The 14933-nt window shown below is 35.9% G+C and overlaps 1 protein-coding gene across 2 annotated transcripts in view; it reads left to right on the top strand.

Moving 5' to 3' along the window:
• LOC145693448 (MFS-type transporter SLC18B1-like) overlaps positions 1-14933 on the top strand; it is an 88270-nt gene that overhangs the window by 52582 nt on the left and 20755 nt on the right. For both annotated transcript variants that reach the window (XM_081769451.1, XM_081769452.1), the window contains exons 9-10: positions 2151-2344; positions 12294-12389. In XM_081769451.1, the coding sequence (XP_081625577.1) occupies positions 2151-2344; positions 12294-12389 (290 nt within the window). The remainder of the gene's footprint in view (positions 1-2150; positions 2345-12293; positions 12390-14933) is intronic.

Raw genomic sequence — 14933 nt, 5'->3', positions numbered from 1 at the left:
GAGGGGGAAATTTTGAGAGAAATCGGGATTGTTTTAAAATTTTGAGCCCTTCTGGACTCCCCCGTTCCTGGGTTAATGCACAAATCTCAAAATCAACTGAAAAATACTGAGGGGTGTATTAATTGTGTGCACAAAATTTCAAGCTTCTATCTTTAATAATAAGGGCGGGAAAAATATTTACCAAGGAGTTAAGAACATCCCCATGATGTCCCAGATGACCGCAAATTACCCGGATGTAATATAATAAATTCCTGAGACATACCTATATATCCTAGGATCATGGTTTGTACATAATTCTCTTCAGAATAGAACAGACTTTCAAACGGTACTATTCACATGTCTCCCATCATGTATCTGAAGCGGGAAAATCACCAAAAAAGGGTATTTTTGTTACAAAATATTCCTTTTTAACTTTTTTGCCCCTCTAGAACCTCCCTCCCCATCCCACCTGTTTTAACGCAGAGATCTGAAGCAAATCTGAAAAATACTAATCGGTGCACTGAATGTTTGTATTAGACTCGTAATCGTACATACAACAACTTTCCAACTCCGCCGTTGTATTCTGCGATAATGTAGCTTCTTAATAGTCTTCTATTTCAAACGTACCATTAGATAAATAAAAGTCTGTATCGTCTTCATTAATTTTTAATTCTTCCTCCATTAAGTTAAGTTGCAATTGCTGTCCATTAGTATTAGTTGTGTCAATTTTGTCCAACTTCTCTCCTCTCTTCCACGGCTTCGGATGTAATAGGCCTTTGAAATGTATTACATCTACTAGTTGGATTAAGTGTGGTATATTCTCTGTAAGTACGGTAAGGTTAGAGAAGTCTTTATAAAAATCTTCATTTAGAATCTCTGTTAGAATTAACATGAAGTGCGTTGCGGCCTGTGTCTAACTTGTTCATTGACATAACTTTCTGTTTAGACTTGACTTTAAGGTGTCATACACTGAAGAAGAATGGTTACTGCCTCCACATGCAAACGCGAGATATTTTCTCATTCTGTGAAATATCATGCACTTCGAATAACGAATAATGTCTGTATCATATTGATCTAATTTAGTCGATGGTTGAGGTTGAGTCATTTCTTGCCGTTTGTACGCCGGTCTATGGTACGTTGTAATGCGGTTTATACTTGTGGCCGAATTCAAGGACTGCGTTTGTTGTTCATCTTGTTCCGCAGCACAGCTTCCTGTAGAGTTAAAGTAGTTTCAGTTACGACTTGCTCACGAGCTGCTCACGACTTCCTGTACCTCATGCTAATAATTAATTGGTCTCGAATCATTTCTTCTGTCCGAGTACTCACAGAAGGATACTTGCTTACAGAATTCTGCTCAACCATTTTGTGAAGATGGAATCGTTGTGCTATAGGACTAATTTTTGTTCCATAGTGTTTCAATATAATGTCCTTCAGTTATTTGTATGATCTATCTTCAGGTGCATCAGGCAAGTCATGATCGTTATTTATTCAAAAGCTGTTTTTCCGATCACAGTTAATAATGTAGGAACGTTCCGTACTTTTCTTTCTCTACTGATACTACTATAGGTAAATGTTCAAACCTTTTGAGATAGCATTGAATGGTACCTATACCAGCATCAAATGTCTCAAAAGCCGAATGTGCCATCTTACTTGATCAGACTTGGAGCGTAAGTTAAATAAAATATGATGCAATAATGATATTTTAATAATTTGCTAGGTTAAATAGAATCTATCCCTTTAATATGACAATCTAGAAATCAATGTCCACTATTGTACATAAATATATAAGTTAGCCATCATACATGGCAGCCAGTAACTGTATAAATGGTCCAACAGTCCCCAGGTGACCATCTGGGATTTTGATGAAATTTGGCACACAAGTACCTACATCCCTCGTAAGAAAGTCTGTAATGTGTTATTTTCCTGTTGCTACCAGTTCCTGAGAAATTGACCTAGAAGTTAGGCAGTCCGCATCGCTACTTGCTGCACACATTGCTTTTTGTAACTTTGCAATGAGCAAGAACTCAGTTACTAATTATGTTACATGGGTCAATCTTTTTCTGCAATAAATATATTGATCGTTGTAATGACGTAATATGTTGAAAGTGGCATGACCATTTTATGTTCTGATGTTATATTACCGGAGTGTATAAATAAATATTTCTTTACAGTTTGCGTTATCACCTGAGAAAATAGGACTGATTTTTCTGTTGTTCTCTGCGTTGTATGGAATTTTTAGTCCTATTTGGGGTTGGTTAGCAGACCGAGTGAATAATCATTGGTCCATGATGGTATGGGGTCTTCTGCTTTCAACTTGTGGGCTTCTTACATTAGGACCTTCTCCACTTCTGCCTTTCCTTGAAAAGTAAGTGTGACGTAAGTTGTTGTTACTGTTTTCTTGTAGTTTTGCTGATAAGACGTTCCTCTCAGTTCAGTTTGTTTGGTTTATTTGAGAATGTAATATTAATTTATCTTGAAATCGGTCGTAATTATTAACAATAAGTTGTCAGTAATAATAACAGATGCAATTTTTATTTCAAAAAATCGAAAACTAACTTCTAGTGATATGTTATGTGTCACACATATACAAGGTTACTTACCATATATTGAAAATTCATGGCTTTTATACTACTTGTTTGGAAGGAAATTTGTATTCATTAATAGAAAACAGGTTTTCAAACTATCGATCTCATCTATCTAAACTTTTGTTATACGATATTTTCATAGATACAAAATATCTCTTGGGATATCTCTTGGGGGCGCGGTGGCTGAGTGGTAGAGCGTTCACCTCTGGTGCTTGGGGTCCTTGGTTCGATCCCCGCTTGCGCTGTGTGGACTTTGTGGTGGACAAACACCGTGCTTGTGGATTTTCTCGGGTTCTCCCACTTTCTTCATTCCACCAATTCATTCATTTCTCATAATCACAGTCCCCTTTAGCCTAACCGGCATAGCCGTGGGACGTAAAACTGAAAGATTTTTTTTTAACAAAATATCTTTTCTGTGTGTACTTTTAAAAGTATAATGTAAGCAGATTATGTATCTTCTGATCGTTTTTTATGTAAATATAAATATAGTATGGCTTAAACATATTGAACGCAGTAACACCTGCAGGATTTTTTCCAGAAGGAAGAGAGGTTTCTTGTATTTCTTTCTTTCTTCGTAATATCACATATAATACTCAAAACATGCAAAGTCTGTCAAGAAAGTAATGAAACGGATTTTCTTTGCTGAAACTTGCAACATAGCAAAAACGAACCTGCATTAATTAAAAATTACCCTTTTCCCCCCTTTACTCTGCTACTAAAGTATCAATTTGGTAACATAAAAACATGTGATTTTGTCTGCAGTCACTTGAGAGCTAGATATATTGATGGCATGGGTCAAGAATTATAAAGTAGCAGGGTGCTGTGACATTTTGTGTTAAATTTTTCATGGGACAGAAGCATATAGGAAGTGAAAACGTTCTTCTGAGATTCTATTTTCAGCGTAAGTTTTGGGTGGCATTAGCTATTTGCAGATCGACTTAGACTATGTAAGTAGGGATGTTCGATACTTCGATATATCGATCAATCGATCGATATTTTGTGAATATCGAAATTTCGATATTTTGTAAATATCAAAATCGATATATCGATACTTCGATATTTCGATATTCTTTGATATTTCGATACTTCGATATTTTTCGATACTTAAATATTTCGATATTTTTCTATATTTCGATATACTTCGATATTTCGATACTTCGATACCATTCGATATTTTGATAATGGAGGTGGTCTCCATAATTACTAGAAAATGTTTTAATTACAAAAAATAAACATAAAAATGTTGCGTGCAGTTTGCCCGTAAATAGATGGCTGAGCGCCGCAGATCAATAACTGATATCAAGTCATATTTTGAGTTCTATACTGAAATGGCTGTAACATATCCTGTGTGCCAAACATGATCAAGGCCCAAACAATATAGTCAACATGATGCCAGAATCGAGAAAATGTGGCGATCCATAAGGGCGCATATAATCTGCAAGCCTTATCCTTAGTTTTCTCGAAGCTTCCTTGATGTTAGTCAGTCATCTGTGGCGCTGAGCCGTTCAAACACGACATTGTGTAACAGGAAAAGAGCTGAATAATGAGTACCTGCTGTGTTTATAAACTCTGGTATAATTGGATAGAATAGATATATTTATACAATTTCTACATACTACTCCTCTTATGTTGTCGGAAACGCAAAAATTACGTGAACTACAACTAAACTTGCACACAAACTTTTATAGTATACATACTACGAATCTTTGTTTCTTACAAATGAGTATAACTAGTGAACAGGAAACTTATTGAAGTGAATATACAAGAGAAAATGAGATTTTCGTAAAAGTAATTCTCACCATCGTGATAGTAATAGTAAATGCTCAAAACTTGCACTAAATAGGAATTAAGATTAACTTTCTCTTCCTTACACAAATCTCATTAAAAAAGGAAAAAACAATAATGTTATACCGCCGGACTGGATAAGAGAAGTCTTACTTAAATGTTACAGTGCTATCTTTAAAAATTACACAGTACTCTTCTGAAATCTAACATGTTTTTGTATACCTGACAATATTTCAATTTTTTTTAAGAGTAGGTAATAAAACCTTACCAATTTTTATTTTGTAAAGCATCATACAATTATCATATTTGTCATATTCAAAATATGTTATGGCGTATTCACAACTTCAAAAAACAAATATTTTAATATTTATAAAAATGATAGCTACATTTTACTATATACCAAATAATTCAATCAGTTCTGATTAAAGAAATTAGTGATGTAATATAGACAAATAGACTTGTATGTCAGTATATTCATAAAGTGTATAATTTTACTTATAGGGTGTGACAACGAATCGGGCCATTTTAAAAACGTTATTAAGAAGAAATGATGAAATTTATTTGGGTATAACAAACTGGAATATAAACTAGATATGAAAGCATTTACTTATTTGTAAATTTAAGTCACCAGACAGAAAACAATCTTGCACAAAAAAAGAAAAACAGTGTTGCACCAAAAAGTTACTGTCCAAAAATAACATCTTGCCGATGACCGCCATTTTGAACTACACTCTCAGTAAGTCTCTTCCTAAGGTCACACGTTACTCTCTGCAACATAACTAGGAAAACCATGTTATCGCTAGATTATGGAACATCCCACTTGCAGGAAGTGATTTTTGCTTAGGAAGCATCTGAAATTCAGTCTTCAAAGCTACTGCACCACATACAATTCCAGAACTAAAACGTTGCATTCAGAATGAAGTTGCAAGAATTTCCCCAAGATATGCTGCAAGGAATAATAAATTACCGTAGGAAGAAGCATAGTGAGCGTGTAATGTAAAATAGCGGTCATAGGCAAGATGTTATTTTTGGACAGTAAGTTTTGGTGAAACATTTTTTTGTTTTCCGTGCAAATTTGTTTTCTGTCTGGTGACTAAAATTCACAAATGAGTAAATGCTTTCATGTCTAGTTTGTATTGCAGTTTTTTGTACCCAAATAAATGCCATCATTTCTTCTTAATAACATTTCTAAAAATGGCGCAATAATTCACTGCTGCAGCCTTCACTTACAGTAAATATATTAAGACACAGAGAATACTGATACGCCCTTCACAGACTTAACATTATAATGCCCACTATCATTATCAGTACAATTGGTTAAGAAATACAGCAAAAAAAATTTCTGAAATAACCAAGAACAATTGAACATCAACGCCACTAATGATATTAAATACCGAGGTACAATTCTGTTTTAAAATGTATTGAATTAAAAGCACAATTTCTTTTTCATCTTTCACTAACATTTCTGAACCTTTCAAAAATTCCTTAATTAGAGTAGACGATTTACATCTAAACATGTGAATATTTGACTTTTAATGTAAATGTACTTCTCATATTTTATATTTGTTTAGAACTGGATAACTTATTTACATCCAATTGGATTTGTTGTTACTTGAATAAACCTTTAATCATTCTGCACTGGGGAACAAATTTTTTGTTCATTGCGAGAAAAATCAACTGCTCAGCATGAAACCCAGTAAGAGCAGTTCGGTTGTCTGTTACAACATTTCCTCCACTACTGAAAACACTGGTACCTGGTACACACAAATATTTTTTAACGAGTTTGTTCAAGTGTGGCAGAACTGACTGGTGATTACGCCACCAAATAAGAGGATCGTCATTCATACAGGGCTGTGGCATTTTTAGATAGTGATCAATCTCTTCTGCAATTTCATCCTTAGGAGTTTTCCGATACTGGTGTTTCTTCTTCTTTCTTTTGGCAAACACTGCCTCAAATCCAGACAGTTGTTTTTCTGAACGCTTTTCACATGTCAGAAGTACCTCCATGGTGTTTGATTCATTGGCTGATGAATCTGGAGAAAGCTCGTCAATTATTGCTGATCTCACCGAAGATATTTCGTTTTCATTCAGGTAAGTTTCTCTGAAACGGACGTCCAAAAACGTGCTCATTTGCAGCAGTTTACATGGAGGTTTCAAATCTTCAGGTTCATTTTCACTTACATCACTGTACCTTTTCTTCAGAGCGGAAAGGACATGTTGCTTGAGTTTTGGTATTAATGGATCCTCAGCTGTTGGTCTTGCATCCAATTTGAATAGCCAGGTGGAGAATTGAATAGAAGTCTTGAATAGCCAGGTGGACTTCTATTTTCATCAGCTGAGCCACCAGATACTTCCGCATCGTCAGATTCTTCAATTATCGACAGAAGTGGAAGGATTGCACTTCCTGTGACATATGAATCTCCACTCATGAGCTGAGACATTTCCTCTAATGGTTTCAGAAGTGCTATAACTTTCTTCAGCAGTTTCAACTCTGAGGGATCAAGCAGCATGTCACTGTATTTGTCCTTATAATATGAACTGAAGAGCCCCACTAACCCACTGTACTGAGATTCTACAGCTTCCAGAAGGTGCAGAGTGGACCACCAACGAGTAGGTACAGCTGCTGAAAATAGTCTTGGTTGTTTGCTCAAACTTTCCATGACATTTTTGAAATCTCTTCTCAGTTTGGAAGATAATGAAAGTGTTGTCTGTATCTTCTTACACTTAATGATCACACTAGATAGTGGTTCCTCTTTCAAGATCTTTTCAATTCCTATTTGAAGTGTGTGACCGAAACAGCTAATGTGGTTAAATTTCATTAACTTCATTGCTGAAAGAATATTAGCTGCGTTGTCTGTGGTAAAGGTAACAACAGATGCTGTAGCTATCCCCCAGTCATCGAGTGCACTTAATAGGGCATCCTTTAGGTTTACTACCGTGTGATCAATATCAAGGAGTGAACAATTAAGGCACACACTTAGTAATTCCCAGTTGTCACTGACAAAGTGTGAAGTCAATGAGAGGAAAGGATTTTTCGCAGCAGAGGTCCATGTGTCAGTAGTTAAAGCTACTGACTTCGCTTCTTTCATTAACCTTGTTACGTGATTTTTTGTTTCTTCATAAAGTCTTGGAATGTAAGTATCTGTCATAGATCGTCGCCCTGGACATTCAAAACCAGGTTGTAGACATTTTACCATGTAACGAAAACCTGGCTTATCCACAGTACTATATGTTTGCATTTCTGTAGCAATGAAATAGGCCACGCCCCGTGTACACCTCTCCTGTGTTCTTGAGTCCAGTGGTCGGTAATGTTGAAGTGTACGTTGTTTTAACTGTGGAAATGAACTCCTATTCTCTGCCCTATGCATTTGATTGACAGTTGATTGATGAGAACCAGAAGAACAAGACGATGAAATTTTTTTGCAAGCAAAACGCGGAAATGATTAATTTTTGCGACATGCATGTTTAAATCTGCATATATCTTTCATAAAACAATATATTTAGGCTGGAATTTGGGTAGGAAGAGGGGATTCGGAAATGTTACTTGTAATTCCACTACATTAAAAATCGAATAGAGCAGTTCGTTTTATGATAACTGTAACGTGTTTCACTTACTAACCATGTTATGGTACGTTAAGGTAGCTGAAACACAATTATAACAATTTGTAAAATGAACTGCACCATTCTATTTCTCGTTAAAAGAGGGGGTGATTTGATATATCACATGGCAATGTTCTTAATTGAAATAACGTTGAATCCAATATGTTCGCCACAAAGATGGCAGATGACGATCATGACGTCATAATGTTTCTCCTTTGTCCCATCATTGATAGTATTTGATTTCATTCTATCGCATAAGCAGTTTGTAAAATATTCAGCCCTGTCCCGACTTACACTAATACTTTGTACTTCGAATTTGATGGAAATGAACGGCAAATTCGAATGCCAATTACTCCAAATTTAAGCTAAACACCAATTTTATGTTTTCTTAAAAACTTTTCTCACAGCCAAAACACAGCAAAGCAGCAGAAATCGAAGGAACGTATAATGTGGCTAGGTACCCCCTAATTTGGGCATAATAACGCTTCACTACTTTACTCTTCATTTTTGACCGAATTCTTTTGCGGGGTCCTTTTGGAGTGGAGGAAAACTGATAACATGTAACAAATTATTGTCCAGAATCTGATCTGAAAATAGTCTTATACATTATTTTCAAGACATCAGCAAACATCACCTACTGATCAGTGATCAACACTATTCTAACCAAAACAATGAAAATATAGTCGCTACCACATATGTGCCAATGTACAAGTCTATCAATTTAAATACAAAGTCAAAAGGTTATACTGATCTTGTAGTGACTGGCTGTGTTACTCGATAGAAATCAGACTATAAATTAATATTTCGACTATTCCCAGCATGAAAATGAAATGGAACATTATCCATTCTCCATTTTACTACTGCTGCTGTCACATAACATTTCGAGGGAGCACCATTTCTCTCGCCTTTAGGTGGTCTTTTTAGTTTTCATTTTTTGGCTAACTTCCGCCGGTGACTGGAAACTAATAGGGGAGGAGCTAGAGGGCCTCCATATGCACCACCACCCTCTGATCCTTTGGGACATATATTTCTATATTACCTACAATTCAAGGAAAATTTGTAACCATGTTCGCAAAAAATAAAACTGATGCTACTATAAAATCCCAGACCTTTCTTTGTTAACCAAGAGTGATTTTACGAAAAGCGTATACCTTTACGTTGACGGTCCTAGAAATTCCCTTAATTATGAGTGCCATGAAAAATACCTACCTCGATGGAAAGCTTTTTAATTTGAAACCCTCTTCTTAAAGAAATCAAACTCATGAAAACGAACATAGTTTTGCTTGCAAGTAATTGAAAAACAGCAAATGCAGATAAAAGTAAGTAAAATGTCAATAAATAAATAAATAAAAGCACTCAATAAAAAACTACATAAATAAACGAATGAAATATTTTTTCTTTTTGCAGAATACAAGAAAAGTTATGGAACGTAACAAGATTTACTTCTGATGGTTCTGCCAATTCTATATATGTTTTGTTTGTATTATCCGTTTTAATGTACATTATCCGTGTGCTTTCCATTAATATCTGGAGGTATTCCGGAGCTACACCATGCATACCTTTGTCCTGTATTAAACGATTTAACAGGAATGAAACATTATAGATATCTGAACACCACAGGCAATGCATTGCTGGTTAACTTCTGTACACCTTATGCATTAGAAACTGTAAAGAAACCGTTTATGTTGACAACCAATCGTGATTGGACTATATTGATATGTTGTCTTTATTATTAACGCATGCGATGGATCAACGACAAAGACAGTACTTTTCTAGACATCATCTGATATGTAAATTAATCCTAGAGCAATCAGTTAAACTCAGGGTGCTCACGCAATGTGCCTATGATCGAGAATGAGAAAAGCTTTTGTTACACACTACGATGAAAACATAAGAAATGTATAATTAATCTGCACCCTGCTGTTCTCTTTCTGAACAACCTGGATCTCCAGAAGATACTTCTTCATCTTCAGCAGATACATCCAGAATTAACCGATTTGCTTTTTGAAGCTCAGAATATTGGCGCGGGTGATGTACTCGCAGGTGTGACTTCATGTTAGAAGTATTTCCACATTTGTGAGACACAGTCACTAAACATTTTGAACATCGCACACAAGACCCACCATATTTAGTATCTGTCCATTTTTCAAAATATTTCCACAGAGATACATTTGTTTTTCCTGTTGAACTACCACAATCTGCGTTTTCTTCAGCAATTTTTATGATCCCTGCCTCTCGTTCCAAATAGTAACTAATGGTATGGCATTTCAGTCACAACACAACTGTGTGAGATCCAACAACAATCACAGAGAAGATTGTCACGGTTACCAAATTTACGAGGGAGAAAATTAGCGAACGCACTGGATTCTTTTTGCAAGATTTTGATTTTCAGAAACTCTTACTCGATACATCTATCTGGGAGAAAAATAATAGTTCTTATCTTAGAGGGGGGGGGGGTATGAGGCGTTTGATAGCACTTTCTTTAAAATGAAGAAACAAAGGTGTAGGCGCCAACAAACAATTTGTACATTAAAACATCACTGTTTTGCATTAGGTAGCCTTTAATCAAGTTGGCAGAGACAAATTAAATCATACAACAATCGAGTTGAAGCCAAAATGTTAAACCGGATTCTGAAGTTGTATTGTAATCCACATGTCTTAGTTGTATAACCCTTATCTCTGACCTTTGAAATTTCCCACACAGAAGCAAAATGCCCTATGTGGCAAAGAATAGTAATGATATTGGTTTGCTTCATAGAGAGAGGTTTCCACCTTTGCTGCAAATGTTAAACTTGTCTCTCCCCTCCATAAGGCTAAAGACAAGCAGTGCTTAAATATAGCGGGTGTCTCGAAATGCTGATAACCATGAAGGACCCAGACACATTTTTCGTCGTGAATTTAATAACTATAAAAGTCAATCAGATGCGGTATTGCATTTGTTAAGGAAGGTAGAGGCTTAGTTCATATATTTATGTGGAAGAAAAGCAAAAGTTTTTATCACGTGGAGGGAGATAAAAGAGTGTTTGTTTCATGACTTTTTGTGCAAGAACAAGAAAAAAGAGCCAAGAAAGAACTTGGACTTTAAATACCCAGTGTTTTTATTACATATTCTTTCATCATGTTCGAGAGAAAAAAATAAATAAAAAAACAAGAAACAAACGAGTCTCTTTTTAGTAGTACTGCTGTAGTTTTAAAAGAATCGATTGTCGTTATAAGTAAACAATCTCCCTAATAAAGAATAAAAGGTTTAAGAAATGCAGTTCCCCACTCCGGTGATATTTTGCTTCTCTTTTGCCCTTTGAAGTGTGTTTTTGCAGGGAGGGAAGATAGATCTAACAGCATTTCTATTACCGCGATCCCGTCCTACAATCCCTTGATATCTTTAACCGTCAGATAAGTTAGAAAGATGTCGTGGCAGTAGCGCTGAGCACTCACTTTACCCAAAATAACACATTAGTACTGTGATCGGTTGTATCATCCCGTTGCCTTATCTGACGGTTAAGAGATATCGAGACATTTCATTAGAACTGGCCCTGAAAGTGGCTGGAAAGCTTAGAAGCAAGCACTGTCATGCCCTACTTTCTAATATCCATAGCATTTTTTCTTCGATGTTTTTCGATACTTCGATATTTTCGATACATCGATATTTTTCGATATTTAGATTTTTCGATATTTCGACATTTCGATACTTCGATATTTCAATACTTCGATATTTTTCGATACTTCGATATTATCGACCGATATATTATCAAACCTTCGATATTCGATATATCGATCGACTTTCGATATTTGGTCGATATCGAAGTTCGATATTCAAAACCGGATATCGCACAGCCCTATATGTAAGTTTAATCCGGTTCAGACACTTTACAAGCTGAGGAAAATGTGACAATAGTGAAAATGATTACAGACACATTAAATTTGATTAAAATGTTTGAGTGAACTACTCGGAAAAAAGTTACCTTTCTTCTTGCTTCAAGATTGCTTACTCGTAATGCTGCATGGGATAAAAGCTGGTCGTATATAACACACACTGATTAAGCTTTTGATCAAAAGAACATTCCTATGACTTAATAGCTCCCATAATTCCATATCTTAGTTAATGCAGTTGAAAGCGATCTCCGTGGTTTGGAACCCTTCATAGTATCGAAAGGACGCTACAGGTTCAACTAAAGGCCGTTTCAGTTCAAGGTTCTCGGTACTGTTTCAAAGAGTGGAAACAGTTTCTTTAGTTACATGTTCCTCGTAATTGGTTTGTTGATAGTTGATTAATATGTTTACATTGTCAGTCGTATTGCTTTGTAAAAATATAACGTAATTCAAATATTTTGCTTTCTTTCTCAGTTCCATATGGTTAAATCTCGTGTCTTTGTCCGCCATTGGGATTGCTGTTGCATTAGTAGTATTACCTACATTTCAAGGAGTCTTAGACAGTACTGTGTAAGTACCATATTAATACCAAAGCTCATGGTTATCTTTCTCATTAAAAAAAAAAATGTAAAGTATAAACCTATTTATTTATTTATTTATTTATTTATTTATTCATCAGGAAATAACAAAAGTAGTCCAATAACAATTTCTTCTATACATAAAATTAATTTAGTTGTAGTTGTAAGTCAACTTCGAAAATAGAATATATATATATATATATTGGCCACATGTAGTTAATTTTGTGTGTTTATTAAGGGAGTTCTCAGATTCTAAAATAATTAAAGTCTTTGTAATATAGTGGTGTTGCCATTTCGTCATGTCTGAAAAAAAAAATGTGGGAATTATGGTGTTCATAGAAAAATACAATTAATATACATGGTCGTTGTCGTAGTTTTGTTAACAGCATATTTCAATATAAATCATGATGTAGGTATTTACATAAATTTTAATGGCGCTGGTAACAGGGGTTGCTCACGATATAGATAGCCGACTTTCAGGCCTTCCGAACGACACATTTAACCACTTTTATGTCCCGATATATGGCTAGCTATTCCGTGCTCTGTACGTACATCGTCAGTTGAGCACGTTCCGTGGAACGATGAAGGTGTAAGTGACGTATTTTTGGAAGGGGTTCATTTGTGGACTTTCCGCCGCCCTTATAAACACTCTATAGTAATGAAAAGGTGCAAAGAGGAGGACTAATCGTCAGCAAAGCTGGTGTGGGTCTCATCATTCGATGATCTGTCTTAACAGGTCCCTGTTGTACGCGGTTGACCGGAAATAGTGTAAAGAACACAGCCCCAGTCCGCTTGAACCCTCGATATAGTACTCGCCATTAAAAGAGCAGTGACACTGGACAGTCCCGTAATGCAGAAATTGGCCATACGACACGTTATGTCAAAAGGAGCAGTTTCCAGCATCATCTGGAAGAACTTCGCATTGGAAGCACCCGAACACCGCCACAGTGTCCCTAGATGAGAGGTGGCTCTACTTAGATGAGACCAACAGAGTTTAATCCATTTTCTGCTATGAAACCGACCACAGGCAGTGTGTGCGATCTTTTATGCTGTAGTGCAAGGAAAATTTTTCCAAGGAATTTCTGGAAGTGACGGGATGTAATAGAGAAATGCTGCCATCCGTTGAAATACTTTCTCACACCAAAATCAACATAGCTTACTTCCAGGAGAATGTCATGGACCGTTTATATAACACACACATCCCCCACCTGTACTTTGATGAGACCACAAATATGTAGATCCACATAGACAAGGCTTCCAGCCTTAACTTTTGATCATCCCAAGAGTTTTGTGCAAAGAAGGTAGAAGAGAGGAGAATTCGGGTGACCCTATTTTTGTTTATCCCTGTAAAATCTCCTCACGTCTCATCAATGAACTACGTGGGTTTGGACTCTACACACTTGCTCGACGCCCTTCCCACACCTTGCAGGATGTTCGGAAAGTTGCCAAATCGGTATGGCGAGACTTTCTTTTTCCGATTCTACGCAGGAGTTTGCTACAGTGGAAACCACGTTGCCGAGCAATGGTTGAGCCCATGGAAGTCATATTGAAGACAACTGGTGATGGAGAAAGAGGATTCACAAGTTAGGTAATAGTTCGAAGTTGACTATTTTTTATCATGGGGAATCTTCTGTAACACAAATAAGCTGTCACTAAGTGGATAACTCGATTCCTGAGACTTTTTCATCACTGCTGCCCAAATGGCAGACAAATTTCAAGTGTTAACACACAATCAATTTTATATTACAACAGTTATTTCGTTGGCTGAATTTCCTGCTTGCCAACCGATAAGGGTATACTGATGTAATGAATTGCTAATGGTAGTGTTACCTTTCGCATATCTTCTAGATATTCACTATATGTAAATGTGCTTGGAACAGATATAATCATATTGTACGTATATTGCTCTATAAACGTGTGTTGACTTGGTACCTTTAATTCACAGAAAGCATAAGTACCTCTCTAATGTTGTATTATGTTTATTTTAGAGGGATATCAGTCCTAAAACGGTTGTAAAAATATAGAACATAAAAGAATATTCGGAAATTTCTACTAGAATACATCAGGAGTAGCAAGCGCAGTATCTTTTTAAAAATAAAAGTAATTTGAGCCTTTTTCGTATGTTAGCGGGATTCATTGGTTATCATTAGAGTAGCACATGGGTTCAAAGTGTACATACGCAATTAACAATATTTGTTGATTTGATGTTTTTAAGAGAACAATAAAAATACTGAGTTGGTCTTAAAAGGTTGCTCTTTTATATCCTATGAATGCAAACAGATGAAGCCCGAGTGTAGCTTAGTAATACTGCAGCAATACCATCCAATACCAGTAAATGTTGTATTTATCTTAAAATAGAATATTTAAAGATTTATTTGTCATATATTTCGAATGCGTACTATTTTCGTAGGTTAGTGCATTTTTAAGATACGTATCAGGTACTAACAAGAAAATGAAATATGCTATACGAATCCAGGAGTGAAAGTGTTAATTGTCGAATTTTCGCTGACTGCTATCAGCAATGTCAAGACATAGG

The sequence above is a fragment of the Thermobia domestica genome, chromosome 8, assembly GCF_964235325.1.
Source record: "Thermobia domestica chromosome 8, izTheDome1.hap1.1, whole genome shotgun sequence".
Classification (NCBI taxonomy): domain Eukaryota; kingdom Metazoa; phylum Arthropoda; class Insecta; order Zygentoma; family Lepismatidae; genus Thermobia; species Thermobia domestica.
This window is presented reverse-complemented; position numbering and strand designations above follow the sequence as displayed.